At 47.0% G+C, this 10,000-nt stretch overlaps 1 protein-coding gene across 1 annotated transcript in view; it reads right to left on the minus strand.

Moving 5' to 3' along the window:
* LOC125045705 (nucleolar protein 4-like) overlaps window positions 1-10,000 on the minus strand; it is a 54,805-nt gene that overhangs the window by 2,024 nt on the left and 42,781 nt on the right. Inside the window, exons 6-11 of the mRNA XM_047643133.1 lie at window positions 7,783-7,880; window positions 7,439-7,624; window positions 6,892-7,095; window positions 6,084-6,239; window positions 1,782-2,040; window positions 1-1,437 (exon numbers count right to left, since the gene is read on the minus strand). The exon at window positions 1-1,437 is cut by the window's left edge and continues 2,024 nt beyond it. Of these exons, the coding sequence (XP_047499089.1) occupies window positions 1,265-1,437; window positions 1,782-2,040; window positions 6,084-6,239; window positions 6,892-7,095; window positions 7,439-7,624; window positions 7,783-7,880 (1,076 nt within the window). The 3' untranslated portion in view covers window positions 1-1,264. The remainder of the gene's footprint in view (window positions 1,438-1,781; window positions 2,041-6,083; window positions 6,240-6,891; window positions 7,096-7,438; window positions 7,625-7,782; window positions 7,881-10,000) is intronic.

Genomic DNA, 10,000 nt, shown 5'->3' on the forward strand with positions numbered 1-10,000 from the left:
TTGTTTTGCTAGTATTCTGTTCTTTGATATGCTGGGGTGAGCTAGCACATACTGTCATGGTGCTCTGTTGTGTTTAACAGTCAAAGCATAATCAAAGTAAAATTGGCTTCTCATTTTTTTTTTGTTACAGTACCAAACAATGAAAGCATTACTAACATAAATTTTTACAGGCTATTACAAAGCAGATCTATGGAAATAAATCCCACAACGCTGTACGCCCATATTTCCATAACACTGAATTTGTATGGCATTCTATGGCAAACATACATTTCCTATATAGGACATCATACATTTTTGTAAGTGTTTATTGGGGCACTACCTATATACATCTACACAAATACATTCAAAGTGTAGAGATTTCTGTTCAGACATAAAACTTACCTTCACACTCCTATCTCATTTAAGTATTGTCAGACGAAGCTAGAACCAAGACATGCATAACACAGCATGTTTAGCCTACAGTATAACCTGTTGTTTCTGTTTCCCCTAATTTGTTACTGTAGTATCTTCATATATACAAGAAATTAAATATTCATAAAAAAAGTCAATAAAGAAAATGTAAAATAAAAGTGGCATTTTTTTTAACAAACTGATTTTTCCTTTTTAATACATAAAATCTCTGTATATATATATATACTATATATATATTTTCAATTTACAGGGAAAAAAATACAGTTAACTTTTTAAAGTCTTTTTGTGTAGCACACTGAAGACTCAGTAAAGGTTTAATCCATATCATGAGAGTGAAATCTCAGGAACCTGTGAAATTACTATCTTCCTAATAGTTGCTAATCTAATGTCCCCTTATTTAATGTTAGTTCAACACTGATCTTTCGAGGGTGAAGAGGCACTTCCATTGTAAACTATATGAAAATCTCTAGTGAACCCTAAGCAATAATCCTTTTTCCACATGGGTGGGAATGGAGCTACATGCCTATAAATTTCCAGGTCAGTACAAACAACCTAAAAATTCTCTATCAGTTCATAATTTATACAGAATGACTGGACATGGAGGACAGCACCAGTATTTACACATTCATGCTTTTCCCATACAGGCTTGGAGACAAACTCAAAAGTTTGTAAATAAATACTCTTACAACTATGTTCATAAAACATTGAAATTGTACCATATACATCTTAGAGTGAGCAGCAATAAGACAGCCATTAACACCAGCAAATTCACATGTACAAAGTCATACCGTTGAATATACAATACAGAACTTCCACATATACACAGTCAGACACTGGCTATGCAACCAGTACACTAAGGACTCTGTTGATGAATTAGTAGGTTTTCCAGCTCATCTGCCGACCTCAGGAGGAAGGCAGCGGACTCCCTATACCCAGTAATGAGTTGCCGAACTGCAGCCACCTCCACTGCGTTGAGTGTTGGCCGGGTTGGCTTCGAGGTTCCCTTTACACTTAGGTCTGTTGGCCCTGAGGGTGGGAAGGTGTTAGGTCAGAAAAAATCATGATACAAGATGGTAGTTGGCTTTCTATGTTATCTGTCCAATACCAGTTTTCTCTTTTTACATTGAGCTGATTGATACACAGTTTTTATTTATTATAGTAAATCAGTGCTTGAATTTGTAGTCTTTTCTTGAAAATAATGTATGTTTACATTACACAATTACTTCACAGGTGATACTCTATGATATGATAATAGTAATTCCAACTCTAAATGCACCATGATTAGCATCTGCTCTCACATGAGGCTCAAGCAACAGGTCCCCTACCTTTAGGCCAAATAAACTCTAAAAAGCAAATAAACCCTCCCTCACCATTGGCCAGCATCGGTGACGACGTGGTGGCTATGAGCGGGGTCAAGCCGGGCTGGGTGTGCACGGTTGACCCGGTCAGGGACGTGACCTTCTGGAAACTCTGCTGGAACGACGCCTGGAACATGGACGAGCCGTTCATAACCTTGGCGTCCGCGAGGGGCCTCTCCAGGGCCTTCGCCAGCGCCGACACGTGCGGGGGGGCGCTGGACTCCGTCTTCACCACCGTGTCCACCAGCGACATCGGCTTGTCCTGCCCCATCTGCAACGATCGCAACGCGTTAAAGCCTTTCCTTGGAAGGGATGCGGAGTCAAGCGCCGAGCGGGGGCAGAGGCGCACCTCCCCGCCGCTCTCAGTGGCACTCCGGATTTGTTTGTGAACCTGAACTTTGTAATAAAAGGGATTGCACTTCTAAATGGACCAAAAAATGAGGGCTGCACTACCATGCTCTTTATTTTGGAAATACAGGAAGAATGGTTTGTTGTTACGTTAGAAATAATTAGGGTTGCCGGTGTATACTATATACAATATATGGAATAATGAAGCATACTGCATACCTGATCTTAATAGTAACAGACGCACGCACGCACGCACGCACGCACGCACGCACTCACACACACACACACGCACAACCTCAAACAAAACACACACATATAAACATAGATACACAAAAGACGGGTCCAAGTTCCAGGTCTTGCAGCAGTATCAGCATAAGTACTAATGGCAGCAGTATTGATTGGGGTTGTTGCAATAGTAACACCAATACTTCCATTAAGATGCGGTGTTATTAAATATTTCAAATTGAATTAATATACCTGATCAGCGCGCGAGCGCGTGTGCGTAAGTGTGAGTGTGAGTGCGAGTGCGAGAGTAAGTGTGTGTGTGTGTGTGTGTGTGTGTGTGTGTGTGTGTGTGTGTGTGTGTGTGTGTGTGTGTGTGTGTGTGTGTGTGTGTGTGTGTGTTTGCGTAGGTTCGTGCGTGTGTGCGTAGGTTCGTGCATGTGTGCGTACGTGTCAGTGTGTCCGTACTACTGACCTAGGGCACTAACATAAGGTAAAATTCGTTTATGACAAATGAACATCAACTTGGTTTGATAAATGGAATATTTTCTTGTGTTTCTCGTCTAGACCTGTCCAGGATATACTGATACTTCCATCAATAATAACAACTGTAAGAATAATTATAATAAATACATAACCGATAAAAATTAAATCAAATATTTTTTCTTTCCATCAACATATTAATAAGTCAATTCTACGTCCGTTACCCACTGAGTACGCAACATTCTTCAGCAAAAATCTATAGTATTATTACAATAAAACATTCCAAGCACCCAATATTTTTCAAACAAATGTTAAATACTTTGGCGATAAAAAAATATATTTCCCAAAGCGTAAATATTATAAAAATGGCACAAAAGGAAAAAAAATGTCGGAAAATAACTAAAGGAGGCAAGAGAGAACTCAAGAAAAAGAACGGAAAATAACATGAATAAAAATAAACCAATAAAATCTAAATAATTAAATGTGAAAAAGGACAACAAAAGCTGAGCAAAAAATAGAAAGAAAAGGCTAATAGTTCAGAGAAACATAACAGAAAGAAACTTTAATAGGCAAACAAAAACGAATAAAGAAGAAATAAAAAGACAATAGAGAAGAAAATGTCAGGCAGAAAAAAAGAAAAAGAAAAGAGACTATAGCAGATCTCAAAATGAGAAGACAATAAAACAGAAGAGAAACCAAATAAAATAGAGAGAAAACACAGCAAAACGGCGGAGAGTTCAAAGAAAACCTGCTACCGAGAATAGGTCAGAGACCGCTGTCCCAAAATCATCTCTTCCCGAAGATCGCTTCATTATCCAATCTTTTGCGGTGATTAATCGACGTCCGGACCGGAAGTCCCCCCCCCCCCCCCGTGCGAAAGGGCCTTTAATCTATCACCATTTTCGCAAAACGGATCGAGGCTCCAGTGACAGCACACGGGTCGGCGGATCATGCAGTTCATGTGACTGACGGTGTGACTGTGTGTGCGTGTGTTGAAGCGCGCCCACGATCAGGAGCAGTGTTCATCAAAACAAAGGCACAAACATGTATGAATGACAATATCTTCTGACCGGTTTCGACAGAATTTGGCGCCTCCCCACACACATACATACATGCATATACATAATAAATTGTTCATCTGCTTATTTATTTATGACTGTGCGTACACATGAATTTTTATAATCACTGGCACCAATGTTACTAATAACAACTACAATACTATCCCTGACAGTACTAACACTGGTGGTGCCAATGCTCCTGGTAATAGCCTTCGTCGACCGAGCCAAACTCTTCGGCAGGCACGCCCACTTTCACTTGACCGTTTGCCAAAGCGAGAACCCCCCCCATCCCGCCCCTTTGCAACCTTCCTCCTCCTTGGGTTAAACCTCCCGAGCCTTCAGGAGACCGATCCACATCCGTCTGGACGCCGGGCATAATTGGAGGAGGATCCTCGTCCCGGTGTTACCACGTCGATTCGAGGAAGGCTGGAGGACTTGTTTGGGAGGAGCGGCGGTCGTCATGGCAACAGACCGCACGCCGTCCCCGCGAACTGGGTTACGGCCGCCGCTTCCTGGCCGGAGATGCGTAGGTGCGGGAGACTGGGGAGATATGTACAGACACGCATACATATATATATATATATATATATATACCATATATACCATATATACATATATACTATATATATACATTATATATACTATGTATATAATATATATGTATATATATATATACATTATATATACTATGTATATAATATATATATATATATATACCATATATACATATATACTATATATATACATTATATATACTATGTATAATATATATATATATATATATATATATATATTACATATACAATAAGTATATATATAATATATATAGATATAGACATAAATATACTTATACATGTACACACGCACGTAAACACACCCACACCCGCCCACAAACACGCACCTGCTCTCCGATTCCTACTTAAAAGAGCAGAGAATCCGTGGATTCCGGTCGACTCCCGCCCATTTCAAATCCCGATAACGTCTCAGGTCAGAAAAACGATCTCCGATTAGACCAGATTTCCCGGGATATTATTTCTCCCTCACTTTTTTTCAAAGTTCGTTATCATTCGTGCCGACACGCGACGCCTTCCGTGTTGGTTTTGGGGCCATTATCCTAAGTACTCGTTGTCATGTCATGCATGCAAGTGCAGGCGCGCCGCCGAGCGCACGCGAGCGAGACGGCGCGGGCTGCTTCGCGGGCGGGCGCGGGCGCTCCGCTGCGCCGCCGAGGGACCGATTAACGCAATTTGCCCGAACAGTCGAACTCAGTTGATTTCACATCTTAATCTATCTAATTTGACATTCTAATCTAATTTTGTTAATATCGTAATCAATCTTACATAACAATTTAATGTATCTTATTTAATAGTTTATTTGCCGTAATATTACATCGGAAAGGAGAATAACCGCATCCAATAAGCTCGCACATAAACGAAGAATCAAACAGATAATAAAGCACCTAAGAACTACCTAACAAACAAACAAAGCAAAATAAAAAAACCGGCGATGAACCCGCGCGATCTGACGGCGGTAAGGGGGGGGGGGGGGGGCGTCCGGAAAGGATCGTAGGATTCTGACAGGATAGGAGGGGCAGCGGAGGAAGGGCCAGGGAGGGAGATGGGGTAGAGGGGTGAGCTCGGCCCCAGAAGGACGCAGGAGAGGAGGAAGGTAGAAGGAGGGCGGGGGGGGGGGGGGGAGGTATCTACTCGTAGGACCCCAGCAGGAAAGGGGGGGGGGGGGTAGGAGGAAGAAGCAGGACCGGCTTGTAGGACACGAGTCTGAGCTGCAGCCACGGAGGGGCGCAGGACCAGATCCTTAGAAGAGCTACGGGACACCCTGTCTGACAGCATACTTCACCCCCCTGCACGTACACTTACACACGCACGCACGCACACCCTTAGAATTCCTAGAGTTGAAGGCGTTGGGGGATCTTCCCCTCAAGTTGCGTTCAGAAATGTTCATGCGGTTCCAAGCACATATGTATTTCGAAAAAAAATGAAACGAAATAAAAAATGAAATGCAGGTACACTAGTAAATACATATTGCTATAAAAACAAACAAATAAACGCAGTACAAGTACAGAATCAATAAAGGAAATAAACAAGAATAAGTATCTGTCTACCGGCCCCAAACAAACAAACAGACACAAAATCAAGCGAACAGGACCACGGCCTTTCGCCTCGAACTCCTGCCGAGGACTCACCGGCGCCTGAGGGAGGGGGTTGAGGGGGTTGGGCTGCGCGATGGGCTCGAGTCCCAGGCGCATTCTCTTGGCATTCTGCGCCTCGTTCTCGCACGCGTTCGCCAGGATCTGCTCCGCCTGGATGCTCGTCAGGTGCGGCGGCGTCGGGCGGGACGGCTGCGGAGGGAGAGAGGCAGGGGGACGTGAGAGAGGGCGGCCATGAGGGGGGGAGAGAGGAGACAGAGGGAGAGGGGAGACGATGGGGGGGATGAGAGGGGAGACAGAGGGAGAGGGGAGACGATGAGGGGGGAGAGAGGAGACAGAGGGAGAGGGGAGACGATGAGGGGGGTGAGAGAGGGGAGAGAGGGAGAGGGGAGACGATGGGGGGGGGGTGAGAGAGGAGACAGAGGGAGAGAGGAGACAGAGGGAGAGGGGAGACGATGAGGAGGGTGAGAGGGGAGACGATGAGGCGGGGTGAGAGAGGAGACAGAGGGAGGGGGGAGACGATGAGGGGAGTGAGAGAGGGGAGAGAGGGAGAGGGGAACATGATAGAGGGTAACTGAGGGGATGATCAGTTGGGTTGAATGAAATGTTGGTCACATTACTGCTGCTTGGCCTTTCAGTAGGCAGTACAGGTAGGAGAGTAATTAGCGTCATAAAGAGACAGGTGAATTTCATGTGTACCTTTACTACGTTACATCCATCAATTTTAGTTGGCAATCAAGTGCCTTAGATTGCTCAGCTTATAGGCTAAAAGATCCTACAGACGGAATCCTACAGTTGGAATCCTACTCGGCAGAATCCTACAGGAGAGTCGAGAAGGGCCTACCGTTTCCCAGCCGTTGGAGTCCCGGGTTCTTTTATTTCTCCTGCAGCTCTTGAGGTAAGTCCGGATCCTCTTGCGCGTCCTCTCCGCGAACTCGGGGAACTGGCGCGCGCACGCGTCGATGATGGCCTGGATCTTCTCCTTCGGCTGCTTGCTGATGGGTACGATGCGGTCCAGGTTCTCGTCCACGAACAGGCGGACGAACATCTGCAGGAGAACGGGGACACGGTCACTTTTGGCGTCAGGGAGAAGGTTTTAAAGGTTTACTTTGATTCCATTTGTTACAATGGATATTCTTGGTGTGACATACTGTCTGTTTTATTTTGCTACTGAGTTATCCCCTGTGTGTAAGGAATGGCCGGGGTTACCATCCACTGGCGGCGAGGGATTCGAACGCAGGTCAGCAAGATTGCTAGACGAGATCGCTACCGCTGCACCACACAGCACACACAAGGAGAGAAAGAGGGAAGGATGGAGAGGGAGGGAGAGTTCCTCTCATCAGCAAATATGCCCATGTCTCATTCCGGCCTCACGACCTCCTCGTACTCACGTTGAACGCCTTGAGACGCTCCGGGTCGTACTGGGCGTCGATCTTGTCATCGTCGTTGTCGTCGTCCGCGTCGTCGTCCTCGTCGTCTTTGTTGCCGTTGCTGGACGTGTCCTCGGCGTTACTGGCTGTGTCGAGGGGCGTGGCCGTAGCCGCACGTTCGCTGCCCGACGGCGACGGGCACGGACTCTGGGGAAGGAAAGGCAGCGTCAGCGATGGCTCCGGCGCCTCGGGCATGTTCAAGGCGCTATTCAAGGCGCACGAACGCAGAAACAAAATTAAGTTTGGGATCAAATACAAAGTTTATGGGGGAGAAACGGACCTGCTGGAGAGGCACCAACACTTACCCTTCGCGGGACGTCGCTCCTGCTGAGTCCGAGCGGCTGGTGCTGGTACGGAGTCCACTCGGACGACGTTCGGGTCTCCACCTTCCGTTCCACTTCGGCTGGAAAGAGGAAAGAGGGCGGTTAGATCTACAGCCTCTTCAGGTGGATCCGCCGGTCACATCACCCCTTGCGCTCTCTGGGGCTGTGCGTCAGCCACATATAGGTCGCGTCATAGCTAAACAAAAATCTACATAAACCTTCAAAGTTTGTTTACATATTCGTAAGCATTTTTAGTATTTACACTATTCTTTTTCCATAAAAACGTAGTTAGTCACTACTAAAGATGTCGACACGTCTCCTTAGTTCTTGACATATTCAATCTGATTATTTATCCTGAAACTAAATATCATTCTATTTACATGTTTCGTCGCAGCAAATATTTCGTCATCTGTTTTCGAAGCTCATTACCTCAAGCGGTAAGTGAACCCCAGCGGAGACCTTGAGAAAATGAACCCTGGCGGAAACCTGAGAAAGTAAACCCTTGCGGAGCCATCGAGGAAATGAACGTTGGCAGAGCCCTACCGGAGAACCTCTCATTCCCTCCCCAAGCCCCCCCCCCCCCTCCCTGTGGTGTCGTCCGCTGTGATTCCTCCGAGCAGGACCTCGACGCACACCCAGCCTCGAGTCACCACCGCCGCCCCCGCCACCCTCGCCGTGACTCAGGGTGACGTCAGGGTGCGAGAGGTCCGCGTCGGGACCATCCCTCACACTTGCTCGCCCGCGTCATCCTCCGCCCTCCCACCGGGTCATGCTTGCGCCCTCCTCCTCCGCGCGCCGCTGACGGGGAATTCCGTTCGGGGATCACCAGAGCTGAGTCACGCCACGCACGCAGGACGAGGAGCTAATGGCATGCTTTTTCCGTTTTTTTTTTCCGATTCCCGTAAAAACGGGGCCGGAGATAGCATTCCAGGAGCGTGACTCCTGGGACTTGTCTCTTCCCCGAAGGAACGGCAGGTGCAAAACGAGGCCGCCAGGGGGACTGAGGACAGTTCCTTGAGAGTTTCCTTGAGGTTTCTTGAAGACGGTTTCTTGAGAGGTTCCATGAGAGGTTCTTCGAAACGGCGGCATAGGAAAAAGTCCTCTAAGTCGGACGTAGCTTCTTGCGTGATCAAAGGGAAGAGATACACAAGTCTGGCTGGCTCGTGGGGGCGGAGGCGCGGCGAGGCGGGGGGGGGGGGGGGGGGGGGGTGGAGGTGCAGGACAGGAGGAAACGGGCGTCTGGGTCCGCCTCCTTCTCGTTCTCGCTCTCGCTCTCCAAACCAATATGCCTATATTTTTTTCTCAGTGACTGAGTGGTTCCATGAGCCACACATACAGGGCGAGAGAAATCGTGAGGAAATACCAGGAAAAGCGAGAGGGAGAGGGAGAGGGAGAGGAAAAGCGAGAGGGAGAGGGAGAGGGAGAGGGAGGGAGAGAGGGAGGGAGAGGAGGGAGGGAGGGAGGGAGGGAGGGAGGGAGGGAGGGAGGGAGAGAGAGAGAGAGAGAGAGAGAGAGAGAGAGAGAGAGAGAGAGAGAGAGAGAGAGAGAGAGAGAGAGAGAGAGAGAGAGGACGAGAGAAAGAGCAGTCGTAGAGCAAGAGCGAGATAGAGAGCTTAACCGTAGAGCGAGAGCGAGAGCGCGCCCTCCGACGTGCGTAAGGAAGGCAGAGGGCGCGAGCGAGGGCCCGACTCGGCCAAATGGTGTATCGCAGAGGGTCGCGGCGCGCGAGAGAGAGCGCTCGCACCCAGTCAATACACACCTCCCGGATATCCCTAAATGGAGGCCGCTGCATTGAGCGATACGCAGGGGGGCGCGGGGGGAGGGCACATAGAGGGAAGGATGGTGACAAGGGCACGGGTGATAAGGGGGATAATGGTGACGGTTATGACACTGCTGCTGCAGCTGCTTTATAAAAACAACTGCTACATTCACAAATAAACAGAGACACTGTAATTACACACACACACACACACACACACACACACACACACACACACACACACACACACACACACACACACACACACAACACACACACACACACACATATATATATATATATATATATATATATATATATATATATATATAAGTTAAAATAACAAAGCCAGAAAGGCAATCATATTTTTAGCATTTGTCACCAAATAACGATTTAAGAAAGAAAACAAAATAAAGCAAGATAATAAGAGCAAAAGAGGAA

The sequence above is a fragment of the Penaeus chinensis genome, chromosome 37, assembly GCF_019202785.1.
Source record: "Penaeus chinensis breed Huanghai No. 1 chromosome 37, ASM1920278v2, whole genome shotgun sequence".
In the NCBI taxonomy this organism is placed as follows: Eukaryota; Metazoa; Arthropoda; class Malacostraca; order Decapoda; family Penaeidae; genus Penaeus; species Penaeus chinensis.